Source organism: Loxodonta africana, chromosome 9 (assembly GCF_030014295.1).
Source record: "Loxodonta africana isolate mLoxAfr1 chromosome 9, mLoxAfr1.hap2, whole genome shotgun sequence".
NCBI classification, from domain to species: Eukaryota; Metazoa; Chordata; class Mammalia; order Proboscidea; family Elephantidae; genus Loxodonta; species Loxodonta africana.
Window position 1 is genome coordinate 59,313,449 of NC_087350.1, and position 17,952 is coordinate 59,331,400.

The window sequence follows — 17,952 nt, forward strand, 5'->3', positions numbered from 1 at the left end:
TGAGTTGGGGGCTGACTCAGTAGCAGCTAACAACGACAAAACATAATACATGAGGTAGTTTCTATTCAAATGCTCAGGAAAAGAATAGTGTTCCTTTCTGCTTTCACTCTTAGTTCTAATTCGATTTGATGGGCTAAGAGTTGACTTGAAATTTCCCTGTCATGGACTCCTTAGTTGAGCTGGCTAAAGCACCAATCTAGAAGGTTCTGTATTTTAGCACTGGTACTTATTCCCTCTGCACTGTAAACTCCATGAGATTAGCAGCCCTGTGTTTGTATCTTGCACACCACTGAATTATCTGCCCTTAGCACAGTACCTGGTACATTGTAGCATTTAATACATGCTTGTTAGCCTAAAAAAAAAAAAAAAATTTTTTTTTGTTAGCCTAACGCAGGAGAAAGATGTGGCAGCCTGCTTCTGTAAAGTGTTACATTCTTGGAACCCTACAGGGCACTTCTACCCTGTCCTGTAGGGTGGCTATGAGTTGGAATTGCCTAGATGGCAGTGGGTTTTTTTTTTTTTTTTTTGGTATTAGCTGAACAAGTGTTGAGCCCAGCTGGATGGGAAAGCATCCCAGGAGTTTCTTTGCCTCAGGTAAAAGTTGTTGCTTCAAGCTGGTTGTTCTCTGCATCTGCTGTTCCTTCTGGATTCCATGGTTTCCCAGCTAACAGGGCTTTTCTGAGACGTCTCCAGAAGATGTGTTTTCCCAGGACACTGTCCTCCCACTCCAGGTAGGTGTTCCTGTTGAGAAGGCGGTACAGCTCCACCTGCTGCCGGAGCAGGGACTTCTCCACCTTCTGCAGGATGATGAAGATAATGCCAGCATGACTGCTCAAAAACTGCCAGGTCTGGGCAATCTCATATTCGAAGATACACCAGCGGCTCTGGATGAAGTGCTGAGACACCACGACAATAACTTTCCGGCTTTTGTGGAAACCTTCCTGGATGATGTTGGCGGCGATGGCCACACCTGGGATAAAGTCTCTATAGTGAAGGCAGAGCTGAAAGGGGGGCACTCCCTCTTCCAGGTTCTTTACCAGCTCATTCCTCACCCAGTCCTCATCCTGGCTAGAGTAGATAACAAAGGCATCATAGGTGCATTCGCCGCCACCATATCTTCTGCAGCCTGCAAGAAGCATCAGGTGGAAATAGAACTTATAGGCCAAAACTAGCATCAGAGATACTATGAACACACTGAGAACTGACGCACTGATAACAGTCTTACTCATCTGACAGGTGGTGTTCCTAAAACTCAGCACAGGCCTGCCGTGCATGTCTGAAGGTGTCGCACACACCATTTGTTCAACTTCCACCAAGAGCTGCCTCTGGTCCTTGACCCACTGCAGGAAACTCTGGTGCTCACAAATACAAGCAAAGTCATTCTGGGTAAGATTTAAGAGAGTTAGGTTACTTGGAAGATGTTGTAGTTCTTGTACCTTGGAGGCCACTATATGATTGAAACTACAGTCTAGAACTTGAAGCGAGTGGAGATATTTAAAGGGAAGTGTATCCAAGGACAGGAGGTTGTTGGAACTCATATTTATCACCTGTAGTCTGAGAAGTGAGTCAAAAGCTCCTCGGGACACCTGTTCCAGTTGGCAGTAAGAGAGGTCCAAGAAAATCAAGTCAGTCAGATCTGTGAAGATATCTGGAAGGAAGTTGTCCTGAAAAGAATTGCCAGCCATTTTTAAGACTTTGAGGCTATACAAGCCAAGAAAGATGCCGTGGAAGACAACGTGAATATGGGTGTGAGAAATGTCAAGGTAAAGTAGTTTTGTGAGTGATAGAAATGGTGGAAAATCATTGACATGTTTCAAGGTGGAATATCGGAAATCTAGATGTTTTAGTTGTTCCAAGCCCAGGAAGTTTGAATTCATGACAATAACATTATTGAAGCTCAGATCTAAATACTTCAGCTTGGTTGTCCCAAAATCAGACTGAGAACAACAACCTCTGAGACTCAATACATTTCCACTGAGATCTAGAAACTCAAGGCTTGGTAGTTTAAACTCGACAATAGTGTTACTATTTTTATTGGCAGTTAAAACAAATCTTTTCAGAGAGGAAAGTGCCAGTGCAGGAAATGGTTGAAGTTTACAGTTAACCAGTTCTAAGGATTGCCATCTGAAATCTTCAGGAAATCTTTCTAACTCATTTAGATTCAGACTCACCAGAGAAACTGCAGAAACATTTGCCAAGCAATTAAATACATCAATATCATGTGATGAGAAGTCGCTGACATATGCCATCCGGAATTCTTCAATTGTCAAATTGCATAGTCCCTCCAGAGCAGATTTGTCAAACCTGTCCAAGTTCCTTTCATTTTTAAATTCTCCCATGACCAACTGATGGACTTCTAAACCAGCCAGACCTTGAATACACATTTTCATTACAGTCATATTATCAAAATTGCTTCTCAAAGTCAGTTTATGAAGCCTAATTTCTTTGAAGGCACCTGGTTGGATAAAGTCTATCATGTTCAGGGACAGGTCTAGAGAGAGATTGAGTAGAGGAATTTGATGTAGGATCTGCAAGTCTTTACGAAAAATATTTCGGATCTGGTTATTGGAAAGGTCCAAGTGTTCCAGGTTGGACAGGTTAGAAAAATATTCAGGTAATTTGAAGGAATGGATAGAATTGTGAGCTACATTAAGCTCCTTCAAAGTTTTAAGATGCCCAATGGGGAAGTCCTCTAGAGAGGTTAGGTTTATCTCCACAGCCACCAGCTTTTGCAAACCTGATAGTCCAAAAAAGGTTCCCAGGGCTAAATGCTGGATAGGGTTTCCCGTTAATATCAAGGTGAAGAGATGATTTAGTCCCCAATATGCACCATCTTCAATTATCTGAATTTCACACCTACATGGAAAAGAGATACAGATTATATAATACTTCTGCTGAATAAAAGCCCAAATTGGAATAGCATTACCAGTCATCTGGCTCTTCATAGGATGTGACTTGCTGTATGATTGTGTCCAGGTAAAGATATCAAGCAGGGAAGATGATGGCATGGACAAATAAGAAGTCCCCACAGATCCAGTATTATCACATTGGCCACACTGATGTACTCTTTTCATTACACTTGGCACACATGTTTAGCAGAGAGAGGAAAACCATCAGAAAAAAATCAGTTAAAGAGTAATGACTGGGGTACACAATAACTGTGTGGTTGGTAGAGTATGTAATATCATTTAAGATCAAATTTTTCCATTTCCTACCACAAATAATTGTGAGTGTACGTCTGATTCATACAGATGATGCAGATAATTGCTAGTTGTTAGGCATGATAAATGACTGATGAAGGTCAATTTCAAAGATATAAAAAATTACAAGCCTTACAGATAAATTTAATGTTTATGAAAATTTCTGTATATAGCTAGATATTTAAGTGGTGTCCTTATCACAGGTAAATGCTAGTAACACATGATATGAGTGAGTTTTTTGGGGGAGTGGAAATGGAAAGTGTGCTATGAAAGTTTATATCGAGGAAACCGACCCAGACCAGGGGGATCAAATCAGGCTTCTCTGAGAGCACATTAAAATATGAAAGATGAGTAAGTGTTAACAAGAAAAGGAGACAACATGAACAACAGATACAAAAGCCCCAAAGTATGTGACAAACATGATACATGGCATGTTTTGGATTGATTTGTGTCTTCCAAAAGGGTATGTTGAAGTCCTAATCCCTTGTTATTTGAAAATAGGGTCTTTGAAGATGTTATCGACATTTAATAGAATCTGAGTAGTGCCTTATAAGAGAAGAGACACAGAAAGACCGGGGAAGGATGGCCATGCGAAGATGCATCTACAAACCCAGGAATGGCTGGGGCTGCTAGAAGCTGGGAGAGACAAGAAAAGGTCTTTCCCTGAAGACTTTAGAAGGAGCATGGACTGACGTACATGTTGATTTGAACTTCTAGTCTCTAGAACTAGTCTCCAGAACTATGAGAAAATAAAATTTTGTCTTTATAAGCCACCCAGTTTGTGCCATTTTGTTTTGGCAGCCCTAGAAAATGAATGCAGTTGGGATGTAGAATTATAGCATAATATGGAACATTAGGATTGGAAAATTTAATTAAAAAAAAAACAAAACACAGAGACCCTTCAAGTGGATATGCTGTCCTTAATAGAGGGGGTTGTATGTTATGTATAAATATACTCTTGTAGCAGAGTGTACAATACATAGCTAGTGGCCAATAAATATCTGTTAATGAAAGAGTTTAAGTCAGTTTTCTATCCTGACTGTTACAGACTGAATTATGTCCCCCTAAAAATATGTGTCAACTTGGCTAGTACAGGATTCCCAGTATTGTGTGACTAAGGACCACTTTGTCACTTGGTGTGATTTTCCTATGTGTTGTAAATCCTACCTCTATGATGTTAATGAGGTCAGTTTAGTGGCAGTTATGTTAATGAGATCTACAAGATTAGGTTGTTTTAAGTCAATCTCTTTTAAGACATAAAAGAGATATGGGGAACTCATACCGCCAAGAAACAAGAGCCAAGAAGAATAGCATGTCATTTGGACCCAGGGTCCCTGAGCTGAGAAGCTCCTAGACCAGAGAATATTTATGACAAGGACCTTCCCCCACAGCCAAAAGAAAGAGAAAGCCTTCCCCTGGATTTGACACTCTGAATTTGGACCTCTTGCTTCCTAGACTGTGAGAGAATAAATTTCTGTTTTTTAAAGCCATCCCTTTATTTGTGGTATTTCTGCTATAGCAGCACTAGATAACTAAGACAGAATTTGATACTGAGAGAGTGGGGTGCTGCTCTAACAAATACCTAAAACGTGGAAGTGGTTTCTAAACTGAATGGGTAGTGGCTGGAAGTGTCTTAAAGTACGTGATAATAAAAGCCTAGCTTGTCTTGGAGAGACCGTTGGTAGAATTATGGACATCAAAGACGATTCTGGGGAGGACACAGAAGGAAGTGATTACAATAGAAATGGCACAGATGGCGAGAAGCAGCAGCAGACAGCAGCAGCAGAACCAGGAGACCAGCATGAGACAGCACTGGAGCCAACCCATGGAGCTATAGAGCTGATCGCCTTGGTGCAACAGGCTCCCTGGTGGAGTGGGGTGTCCCTGGACACTTATCTGTGAGCTAAAGAGCTTTGAAACACTTGCCCCAGTAGGGTAGGCACATGTGGTGAGGCCTAAGGGCCCAGAGGCCAAGGAACCAGGAAGCAGAGGTGAAGAGACAAGGAAAACAGGAAGCCAAGCTGCCTCAGTCTCAAAGGGTAAGGCCACTACATCTGGGGTCTCAAAGGATGGAGTTGCCACTCAGATGGACTAGGACAACGGGGCCCTCCAAATGCGAGGGAGCAGTGTTGCTGTTCCAGTGGACCTGGAAGGCAGAACCAAAGCCCAGGGCCAATACCTAGAGTCTGGAGGGCAGGGCCTTTGTGTAAATAATCTCAGAGAACAGAGGATTATTTTCAAATCTTGAGGGTTAATGTAATGTGTTCTGCTGACTTTCTTGGTGCCTGTTATGCCTTCTTTTCTTCCATTTGTAATGGAAATGTCTAGCTTGTGCCCATTCTACCACCATACTTTGGAAGCAGATAACTTGTATTCTACATTTCACAGGTGAAGAGGAATTTTTGAATTTTGGATTTGGAGTTAATTTATGACTTTTGGTATGATATGATGGGGTGAATGTGTTTTACACACGGCAAGGACATGAATTTCTGGGAGCCAAAGGGTGGATTGACTTGTGTCCCCCCCAAAATGTGTATTAACTTGGCTAGTCCATGATTCCCAGTATTGTATGATTGTCCACCATTTTGTCACCTGATGTGATTTTTCTATGTGTTGTAAATCATACCTCTATGATATTAATGAGGTTGGATTAGTGGAAGTTATGTTAATGAGGCAAGACTCAATCTACAAGATTCGGTTGTGTCTTAAGTCAATCTCTTTTGGGATATAAAAGAGACTAAGGAGAAGAGAGGAATGTAAACTTCATATTGCCAAGAAACAAGAGCCAAGAGAATATTGTATCCTTTGGGCTTGGGGTCTCTGTGCTGAGAAGCTCCTCAACTGGGGAATATTGATGACAAGGACCTTCCCCAGGGCCAACAGAAAGGGAGAAAGCCTTTCCCTGGAGCTGGCACCCTGAATTCATACTTCTAGCTTCCTAGACTGTGAAAGAATTAATTTCTCTTTGTTAAAGCCATCCACCTGTGTCGTTTCTGTGATGAACTAAGAGAACTGTTATGAACTTAAGAGAACTAAGACACTGACTTAAAAAAAAAAAAAAAAACCAAAGATAAAATTGCACTTAGAAAACACCTCACCAATTGCCTATTTTATAGATGAAGAAATTGAGACTTGGAGAAGGGGGGTGGCTTGCCTAAGATTATATAAAACCCAAAACCAAACCCGTTGCCTTACAGTCGATTCCAACTCACAGCGCCCCTATAGGACAGAGTAGAACTGCCCCACAGGGTTTCCAAGGCATGGCTGGTGGATTTGAACTGCCAATCTTTTGGTTAGCAGTTGTAGCTCATAGCAAGTAATAAATCTGTTGAGTTAATGAGTGGAGATTGAGACTCTACCAACCAGGCTTTCTGGAGCAAGAATGATGTGATAGGACAATGAACATCTCACCTTGAATATTGTGTAAAAGTTCATTCATTACCTGGATAAATCCAGCACCTGCAGTTCTGAGAAGTTGGAGAAGCTATGGCTACCTAAGTGCCTCAGGGGGTTAAAGCTCAGATCCAGGTTCTTGGCTGATGAGGGAATGTTGTCAGGTATTTTGTAGAGATTCACCTCCATGCATCGGTAAGAAATGTTAGGAATTACCTGCAAAGATCACACATTAGCTGCAGTATCTTGCTGCATATATTTCAAAGGACTGCTGCCCCAACTCCCTTCCTCCTAGAATAGTGTCTTAGATGCCTCTAATACAGGCACAGAGGCCAATCAACCTTCTTTCATCCCCCATTCATTTATTCAGTCACATATACACTCACTTCATACCTATTAAAAGTTCTACTCAAGATTAGGAAGAAAAGAGCACCTACTATATATTCAATGTTCTAATCTCTACTCTAACTGTGGCTACATTTAACAAGAGAAAATGGAGTCAAGTGATGAAGTGCTGAGGATCTTGAGTCAGAAAGCTCTGGGTTTCATCCTAGCTCTTCCTTGTAATTTGGGCAAGAGTTTTTTGTTTCTTTCTTTGTTTTTAGTTTTCTGTATATCTCAGATTTCAATGAGCTTACAGTCCAGAGTAATAGTTAAGATAGAAACAAAACTAACACTATCTAAAAGGGTCGTAAAAAAGGCTCAGAAAATATGTTCCAGAGAACCCAGGTTCTGGATGCAGGAATCTTAGAAAGCTTCCTAGAGTGCGGAGATTTTAAGGCACATCTTGGGTGAGGATAAGATCTGGATACATGGAAAGAGGAAGGATATCTTACAAAAAAAGAACAGCATGAGCATGAAATGGGCAGAAAACTAATTCAAATTTTCTGGCAAGTGGCATGAGTAGTGGATCCTAAACCAGATGGGTAGCCAGAGTCAGATCAGGAGCCACCTCATATATAATCGAGCCACCACTATGTGCCAGGAACTGGGAATATAGTGATAAATAAAGCCAGCAATGGCCCTGCCCTCTTACATATTCCATTCCCAAGGGGAATACAGACAATGAAGAAATAAATAATGGTGTGCTATGGGAAAAATCAAAGCAGCTTAAGGGAACTAAAGACAAATATAGGGAGCTGGGAGGTTCTATTACTTGGGGCTATTGGAGGAGACTTTCCTGTGGAGGTGGCATTTAAGCAAAAATCTGAATGAAGTGAGGGAAGAATTAAGCCACGAAAATATTTGGGCCTACTTAGTTCAACACAGTAGGCACTAGACACACGTGGCTATTGAGTACCAGAGATGTGAATTATTTAAATTGATTTGTCCTGTAACTGTAAACTATATACTAGATTTTAAAGATTTAGTACCAAAAAAGTTGTAAAATATCTCATTAATAATTTTAATACGAATTACCTATTTAAATATTTTGAATAGTTGGGTTAAGTAAAAATATTATCAAGATTAATCTCACCAGAGACAGAGCCAAGATGACATACTAGTCAAACACACCAAGCCATCCCTCTGCAACAAAGACTCAAAAAAAACCAAGTAGAACAGATACAGACATCAATCCTGGAACCCTAAACTTTAAATGAAAGGATTAAGCATTAGATCAGAAGCCACTGAGAAGAAGAAACTGATCAAAAACAGCAAATGAGTAGAGATATGGAGTGAAGGTTCCCTGCTGACTGGCATGGCACAGCACAGCCACCTTGACATAAAGCCAGAAACCCCACGCAAAGAGCACAGAAAGTCACCTTCATGGAACTCCCAATAGAAGATAGAGGAACGGTACAGACACCACAGAGCAACGTAAGGTCCGGTTTGTTGGCTGCAGCTCAAGGAAGTGTCCAGACACTCTCTCACAGTAACATGTTCTGATAACATGTTCTGACGACCCCCACATTTCTGGTGATTAGTGGTAACCTGACTCTGCATACCTCCCTCCCTGCCAGCCAGTCTGGCTGCATCACAGTGGAGAGATCCAGACCCACACCGCCTCTTTCTACGTCAGCTCCAAGCCATGGTGCTGCAGCTGGGCAACACAGCCCTGTGCCCACACCTCCTCCCTCTCTGCTAGCTCCACCCTCTTGCCCCATAGCTGAGCATCCTGGCCTGTGTCCCTCCTTTCCTGCCAGCTCCAAGCCACTGCACTACAGCCAGAAGACACAGGCCTGTGCCCATGCCCCCTCCCTTCCTTACAGCTCCACACTGCTGCCCCACAGCTGAGCACCCCAGCCTGTGCCCCTCCCTCCCTGCCAGCTCTGCCCACTCATCCCACATTGAGTGTGCCAGCCCATGCACAGCCCTCTCTGCTAGCCCTACCCCACTTCCCCACAACTGAGTGACCTGGCCTCATGCACCTTCCCACACCACATCCCCCTCACTGCACAGCAACTGAGCAACTCAGCCCTGTGCCTATCCCTCCCTACCAGCTCTGTTCCACAGTGCCACAGCTGGGTGCCCTGGACCATGCCCCTCCCTCCCCACTGGTTCCACCCCACTTCAGTACAGCCAAGCTACACCGCCCCACATACCTCCCCCCTCCAGTTCTACCCCATTGTACTGCAGCTGGCCAATCAGGCTCTTTGCCCTTCCCCCCCACTCCGCAGGCTGGTCCTATTGAGCCACCACTGAGAGACCCAGCCACATATTCCTCCCTTCCCACCAGCCCTGTACAGATGCCCTGCAGCTGAGAGTCCTGGCCCCATGGTCTCCCTACCTGCCAGCCCTGCTCTGCTGCCTCACAGCTGAGCAAACTGCCTTGTCCATCCAGACAAAGTCATGGGAGTTATCACACCCACAGATGAGCAAGCAACAAAGCACGCCTGTCCTGACCAACCAGACATATCAAAACAGAGCAAAAAAGCAGGACAAAACAAACACACAATCAGTACATAAGGAAAATAATATCTGAATGTCTCAGAGATAGCAAACAATATCAAAACAGATTTAAAAAACAGGACAAGATGGCTCTAACAGGTGACCAAAATAAAGAATCAGATGACTTTCCAGTAGAAAAGGCAGCAGAACTACCTGATATGGAATTCAAAAGATTAATATTCAGGGCTCTCCAGGAGATTAAGAAAGAGATCAAGGAAAACACAAACAAAATCAAGGAAAAAATAGGCAAAATCATGGACCACACAGATAAAACACAGCCCAAATCAAGGAAAACACAGACAAGGCAATAGAAGAATTCAAGAAAATAATACAAGAACAAAACATCAAAATAAACAATTAGAGATCATATCAAAAAAATAAATAAATAAATAAAATTGGAAATCCAAAAGATAAACAACAAAATTTCAGAAAAGGAAAACTCAACAGAAGGTTTTAGGAACAAATTTGAAAAATGGAAGACAGAATCAGTGAGATTGAAGACAAATCCATGGGCACCACAATGTTTGAGGAAAAATCAGAAAATAAGAAAAATGAAGAAATCCTAAGAATTATGTGGGACACAATAAAGAGCAAAAATTTGTGTGTGATCAGAGTCCCAGAACAGGGGGAGAAGATGGAAAAGACAGAGAAGCTTACGGAAGATTTGGTGGCAGAAAACTTCCCTAATTTCATGAAAGATGAAAAGATGATCATCCAAGAAGTTCAACAAACTCCATATAGGATATACTCCAAAAGAAAGTCACCAAGACATAAAATAATGACACTTGCCAAAACCAAAGACAAAGAAAGAATCCTGAGAGCAGCTCAAGAAAAAAAGAAAGTTCACTTACAAAGGGGAAACAATAAGACTAAATTCTGATTACTTGGCAGAAACTATGCAGGCAAGAAGGCAATGGGAAAGAAAAAAAAACTGCCAAACAAGAATAATATATCCTGTAAAACTCTCTCTCAAATACAATGGCTAAATCAGGACGTTTCCAGATAAGCAGAACTTAAGGGAATATGTAAAAACCAAACCAAAATTATTAGACCAATTAAAGGGAGTCCTTCAGTTAGAGAACCAACAACATCCAGAAGCTGGGACAAAGGACAGCATTAGCCAGAGACCAACCTAGGTAAAGAACTCTCAGTAATAAAACAAAAGTAAAAGGTTTAAAACAGGGAATCAGAGATATTAATCTGTAAACGACAACAACGCCAAAACAATAAAAGGGAGAATAAACGGTGAACGCATAGAACTTTCAAATGAAGAGAAAATCAAGGCAATATCAAGTAATAAATGACTTATTTAAACTTAGGAAGATAAGTGTAAATTTTAACATAACCACGAAGATAATTAACAAACCTACTCATCAAAACAAAAAAGAAGAGAAACGTAAAGACTCAGTTAACGCAAAACCTGTAATAATGAAAAGAAATTCCATGAACAAAAGGACTGAGCACAGGAAAGTAAGAGGAACAAAGAAAATATCAGCACCATACACACACGCACACACACAAAAAAGCACAACAAAATGACAGCAATAAACTCACAGCTATTGATAATCACATTGAATGTAAACAGCTTAAATGCATCCATAAAGGGACAGAGAGTGACAGAATGGACAAAAACATGACTGACCCATCAATATGCGGTCTCCAAGACACACTTCACACATTAAGACATAAAATATTAAAAATCAAAGGATGGAAAAAATTATATCAAGCAAACAGCAACCAAAAAAGAGCAGGAGTAGCAACACTAATCTCATAAAATAGACTGTAAGGCAAAATCCACCATAAAAGACAAGGAAGGACATTATGCAATGATTAAAGGGACAATCTACCAAGATGACTTAATCTTAAAAAATGTGTACATAACCAACGGCAGGGCTCCAAAATGTATAAATCAAACTAACAGCACTGAAAAGAGAAACAGACCGTTCCACAATAATAGTAGGGGACTTCAACATACCACTCTTAGTGAAGGACAGAACATAAAGAAAAAAAAACAGATACAGAAGATCTAAAGCCACAATCAATCAACTCAACCTCAGAGACATATACAGAACACTCCACACAACAGCAGCAAAGTATATGTTGTTTTTCAATACACATGGGACATCCTCCAGAATAGATCATATTTTAGGCCAGAAAGCAATCCCCAATAAAATTCCAAATATCAACATAATACAAAGCATCTTCTCTGATCAAAGTGCCATAAAAGTAGAAATTAAGTAACAGGAAGAGCAAGGGGAAGAAAATAAAAAAAGTGGAAATGGAAAGAAAAAAAAAAAAAACTTCCTTAAAAACCACTGGGTAACAGAAGAAATCAAAGATGAGATGAAAAAACATTCCTAGAATCAAATGAGAATGAAAACATCATACCAAAACCTTTGGGATACAGCAAAGGCAGTGCTCAGAGGTCAATCTTTAGCAACAATGTATACATTAAAAAAGAAGAAAGGGTCCAAATCAAAAATTAGCCCTACAACTCAAACAAATAGAAAGAGAACAGTAAAAGAAGCCCACAACCACCAGAAGAAAGAAAATGATAAGGATCAGAGCAGAAATAAACGAAATAGAGAAGAAAAAAATAATAGGAAGAATCAACAAGACCAAAAGTTGGTGCTTTGAAAAAATCAACAAAATCAATAAACCATTGGCCAAACAGAAAAAAGAAAAACAGAAGAGGAAGCAAACAGCCAAAATAAGAAGTGAAATGGGGAACATTACAACAGACTCAACTGAAATAAGAAAAACCTTACTCCAACAAATTTTAAAACCTAGGGGAAATAGACAAATTTCTAGAAACATACTACCTTCCTAAACTAACACAAACTGAGGTAGAAAATCTGAACAGACTCATAACAAGAGAAGAGATTGAAAAGGTAATTTTTTAAAAAACTCCAAAATAAAAACAAAAAAGCCCTGGCCCAGATGGCTTCACCGTAGAATTCTGCCAGGCATTTAAAGAAAAGCTCACACCAATACTCGCAAACTCTTTCAGAGCATAGAAAAGGAAGGGATACTCCTGAATTCATTCTGTGAAACCAGCATAAACCTAATAGCAAAGCCAAGCAAAGATACTGCAAAAAAAAAAAAAGAAAATTACAGAGCAATCACCTTCATGAATATAGATGCAAAAATTCTCAACAAAATCCTAGCCAATAGAATTCAGCATCATATCAAAATAATAATACACCATGACCAAGTGGGATTCATACCAAGTATGCAAGGATGGTTCGACATTAGAAAAACAATCAACATAATCACCAGCATAAATAGAATAAAAGAACCACACGATCATCTCGATCCATGCGGAAAAGACATTTGATATAGTCCAACACTCATTCCTGACAAAAAAAAAAAAACTCTCAATATAATAGGAATAGAAGAAAAATTTCTCAACATAATAAAAGCCATCTATACAAGTCAACAGCCAACATCACCTCAATAAACAGAGGCTGAAAGCATTTCCCATGAGAATAGGAAAAAAAAAAAAAAAAAGGATGCCGTTTAACACCACTCATATTTAACATTGTGGTGGAAGTCCTAGCTAGAACAATAAGGCAAGAAAAAGAAATCAAGGACATCTAAATTGGTAAGGAAGAAGTAAAATTTGCAAACAATATGGTACTATACGTATAGAACTCTAAAGATTCCAAAAGAAAATTACTGGAACTAATAGAAAGATTCAGCAGAATACAGGATACAAGATCAACGTAAAAAATCAGTTGGATTCTATACACCAAAAAAAAAAAAAGAAGTTCAAAAAGTAAATCAGGAAAAAAAAAATACCATTTATAATAGCACCTAATAAAATAAAACACTTAGAAATAAATCTAACCAAGAAATGTAAAATACCTATACAAAGAAAACTACAAAGCACTACTGCAAGAAACCAAAAGAAACCTACATAAGTGGAAAAACATATCATGCTCATGGAAAGGAAGACCCAACTTTGTATAAATGTCAATCCTACCCAAAGTGATCTACAGATACAATGCAACCCAGAACCAAATACCGATGGTATGCTTTAACAAGATGGAAAAACTAATCATTAACTTTATATGGAAAGGGAAGAAGCCTCAGAGAAGTAAAGCATTACTGAAGAACAATGATGTAGGAGGCCTCATACTACCTGATCTCAGATCTTTACTACAAAGTCACTGAAGTCCAAGCAGCCTGATACTCTAAGATGACAGAGAGACTAATAGCACATAACTTAGAACCCAGATGTAAATTTATCCACCTATGGTCAGTTGATCTTTGATAAAGACCCAAATTCCATTAAATGGGAAAAAGATAGCCTCTTTAACAAATGGTGCTGGCAAAATTGGATGCCCATCCGTAAAAAGAAAAAATTCAACAGGATCCATACCTCACACCATATACAAAAAGTAATTCAAAATGGATCAAAAACCTAAGTATAAAACCTAAAATGATAAAGATCTTGGGAGAAAAATTTGGGACAATACTGGGGGCCATAATACATGGCACAAATAGGATACAAAGTATAACTAACAATGTATAAACTCTGGAAGAGAAACTAGATAACTGGGATATCCTAAAAATTAAACATGTATGCTCATCAAAAGACTTCATCAAAAGAGTAAAAAGAGAACCTACACTGGGAAAAAAGGGTCTAACCTCTAAAATCTATAAGATATTGCAACACTATAACAATAAAAAGACAAATAATCCAATTAAAAAATGGGCAAAGGGTATTTACAGGCACTTCACCAAAAAGGAAACCCTGGTGGTGTAGTGGTTAAGAGCTATGGCTGTTAACCAAAAGGTCAGCAGTTCAAATCCACCAGGCAGTCCTTGGAAATTCTATGGGGCAGTTCTATAGGGTTACTATGAGTCGGAATTGACTCGATGGTAATCGGGTTGGTTTTCACGGGGTTTTCACCAAAAAAAGACATTCAAGTAGCTAACAGAGGAGGAAATGCTCACGATCATTAACCATTAGAGAAATTCAAATAAAAACTATAATGAGATACCATCTCACCCTCGCTTTATGGCAATAATCAAAGAAAAAAATATTGGAGAGATTGTGGGGCGATTGGAATTCTTGTACGCTGCTGATGGGTGTGTAAAACAGTACAACTACTATGGAAGACAATATGGCACTTTCTTAAAAAGTTAGAAATAGAAATATCATACAATCTAGCAGTCTCACTTCTAGGAATATATACCAGAGAAATAAGAGCCATCACACAAATAGACATACACATACCCATGTTCGTTGCTGCACTATTCACAGTAGCAAAAAGATGGAAACAACCTAAGTGCCTATCAACAGATGAATGGATAAACAAGCTATGGTACATACACACAATGGAATACTCTGCATGATAAAGAATAATGATGAATCCGGAAAACATCTCACAACATGGATGAATCTGGAGGGTATTATGCTGAGTGAAATAAATCAAACACCAAAAGGACAAATCCTGTATGAGACCACTATTACAAAAATTCAGCGAAAGATTTACACACAGAAACAATCATTGATTGTTACCAGGAAAGGGAAGGACAGGGAGGGGAAGTCACTAACTAGATAATAGATAAGTTTTGACTTTGGTGACAGGAAAGACAGGACACATTATAGGGGAAGTCAGGACAAGGTGACCAAGGCAAGGTCATAGAAACTTTTTTGACACATCCAAACACCCTGAGGTTACTGGGCTGAGGACTGAGGACAATGATTTAGGTCAACCAGCATAACATGGTTCATAAAAAACATTCTATATCCCACTTTGGTGAGTAGCCTCCGGGGTCTTAAAAGCTTGTAAGCAGCCATCTAAGATACATTTACTGGTCCCATCCAGTCCGAAGCAAAGGAGAATGAAGAAAACCAAAGACACACGGGAAGTGTTAGTCAAAAGGGACTAATGGACCACAAGTACCACAGCCTCCACCAGCCCGAGCCCAGAACAACTGGATGGGGCCAGGCTACCACCACCGACCACTCTGACAGGAATGACAACAGACAGTCCTGGACGGAGTGGGAGAAAAATGTAGAACAAAATTCAAATTCACAAAAAAAGTCCAGACTTACTGTTTTGACAGAGACTAGAGGATCCCTGAGACTATAGACCCCAGATACCCTTTTAACTCAGAACTGAAGTCACTCCCAAAGTTTACCTTTCACCCAAAGATTACATAGGTCTATAAAACAATAACACACCTAAGGAACGTGCTTCTTAGCTCAATGATGTAAGTGAGACCAAATGGGCAACACCTACCCAAAAGCAAAGACAAGAAAGCAGGAAGAGACAGGAAAATGGGGCAAATGAAAATGGGAAACCTGGAACCTGGGGTGGAGAAGGGGAGAGTAGTCATCCATCATGAGGATTGTTACCAATGTCACAAAACAATTTGTGCATAAACTATTGAATGAGAAACTAATTTGCTCTGTAAACTTTCACCTAAAGTACAGTAAAGAAAAAAAAAAGAGAGAGAAAATGATTGCTCTCACCTATTTCTTTTTTTTTTTTTTTAATATGACCATAAGAAAATTTAAAATTAAGTATCTTGCCATTGAACAGATGTAGGGGAAAAGTATTCCAAGTAGAGGGAATACTCATTGCAGAGGCCCTGTGGTAGGAAACTGTCTTAATGTCAACGGAGTGTTACTGAAAGGTTTTAAGGAGGAAAATAATTTGTTAGATTCAAGCCTTAGAAAAAATAATAAACAACAAACAAAAAATGCAGAATAGACTAAAGGAAGAGGACTATGGCATCAGGAAACCAGTCACTGTCCAAGAGTCAAGACCAGTTGAGCTGAAGGTCTGCACATGGGGGGCACAGAGAGGATGAGCAAGGAAGCAGACAGGCCTGGAGGATTGACAGAACATGAATCAAGGGGAAAGAGAGGAGCTATGGGTGGCTGTGGGTTTACCCTGGAATGACTCTGATTGGGAAATTACCTTCATTAACCTAACAGCAAGAGGGATACAGGAAGGGTCATGAGGAATAGGGCTGTGGGAAGAGAATGGGGGAGGAAGGGGAACTTTGAGACGATGAATTAGTCTTTGTTACATATTAAAGTATGCTGTTTTTCCCCCATGTCCTCAACTTCAGGATTCTGACTCTCCATGTTTCTAACTTTCTGACCATGCCCCGCCTTAAATTCCAGGACACTTTCCTGACTGTTCAGTTCTGCTATGGGCTTCCAAAGCAATGGCCTTGCGGGGGTGGGGGAGGGGGGAACAAAACAGGTCCATCATGAAGGAGATTGATCCCAAGCCAGCTGACTGGTGCTTCACAAAGAAAACCACCGCTGCATTAACTGACATTTTCTCTCTTTCTTTTTTCTTCTCTCTCTCATCACCACCTTTTCTTTCTCTCTTTTCCATTTTCTTTCATTTTTTTCATCCTCTGAATGGAACTATATGAGTGGTTGCAGAAGTCTAAAATTCACTTTGCGAATTCTTTCTGTTATGAGGCAGGAAAAGATACCTCCCTCCTGTGATTGAAAGAGGCAGAGTAACTGCTTAAAGCTGAGTGTACAAACCACCAGCAGGAAGGAATGACACTGAAGCAGCCTGCTTACTACTCTCTAATGAAGGAGGTATTATCACAATTATTTTAAAGACATGAAAATCAATCTCAGAGAGGCTTAATAACTTGCTCAAGGTCACAGTCAGCCAGTCATAAAAGAATGATCTTAACCAGATCTACCTGATCTAAAGCCCCTACTGGCAGTCAAAGTCCTAAGTAAGACATGGCCCCATCCAATCCCTGTTAGCTCCCCATAGCGTTGAGGTGGTCCCTGTACTTCCTCAGGTCTTTACAGTAATTTGACTCCTTTTTGCAAAATAAATTAACCGGGGCACATAGTGGGCAGTACTGGGCAGAGGAGCAGTTTTTGAAGCAAGGCAAAGCGCACAGGAGAAGAGCTGACACCAACCACTTACCTCCACGCAGGGCTCCCAGCTCTCCACTCTCAAGTAGGAGAGGAAGGTCATGGCTGGTATCAGAGCCCCAGCCAGGCGTGAGACAGGCATCATCCCAGCATTTTCTGTGACCAGCAGTCGTCCTTGGAAAGCATGACAGGCTGTAACGGCCTGACTGGGCAGCTTGAAGCACTGGCGTCTTCTCTCCCCAGCTCGGTGCCCCACAGAAGTTACTGTATTCAAAGCAGAGCTGGGCGAGGGGCAAGAGGAAGTGAGAGTGGCAGCCTCAGCATTCTGGACTTTTGTTTCTCTAGTATTTATCTATCTTGTCACAGAGGGGAAGTCAGAAGGAGAAGAAGAAAAAGTATGCAGAGCAGTGGCTGGAGCAACTGCAAGAGGAAGCTGGCGTTTATCCCAGGAAGTCACCTGACCTCTGGGCTGGGTAAACTTAGGAAGAACATCAGGGTGTGGTCAGACTGCGTAACTGTCTAGGACAGTGGTTTACAAACATGTTCTAGTAACGAAAAGTTACTTTCCCATGAAATGTGTAGAAGTTCACA

The 17,952-nt window shown here is 40.5% G+C and overlaps 1 protein-coding gene across 1 annotated transcript; it reads right to left on the reverse strand.

The window, feature by feature from the left end:
• Positions 1–478: 478 nt before the first annotated feature.
• On the reverse strand, positions 479–17,706 carry TLR4 (toll like receptor 4). The gene is made up of 3 exons (XM_003407779.4): positions 17,414–17,706; positions 6,643–6,809; positions 479–2,856 (listed from the first exon to the last, which is right to left on the reverse strand). Exons 1-3 carry the CDS (start codon positions 17,504–17,506, stop codon positions 591–593), a joined length of 2,526 nt encoding a protein of 841 aa, XP_003407827.2. The 5' UTR covers positions 17,507–17,706; the 3' UTR covers positions 479–590.
• Between the last annotated feature and the right edge of the window lie 246 nt (positions 17,707–17,952).

Coding starts and splice junctions, on each gene's coding strand:
- TLR4 (XM_003407779.4), bottom strand. CDS start 17,506: ATGATGCCTGTCTCACGCCTGGCTGGGGCTCTGATACCAGCCATGACC. Junction 6,810..17,413: donor GCTGGGAGCCCTGCGTGGAG/GTAAGTGGTTGG, acceptor TGATCTTTGCAG/GTAATTCCTAACATTTCTTA. Junction 2,857..6,642: donor CAGGTGCTGGATTTATCCAG/GTAATGAATGAA, acceptor TTTTCCATGTAG/GTGTGAAATTCAGATAATTG.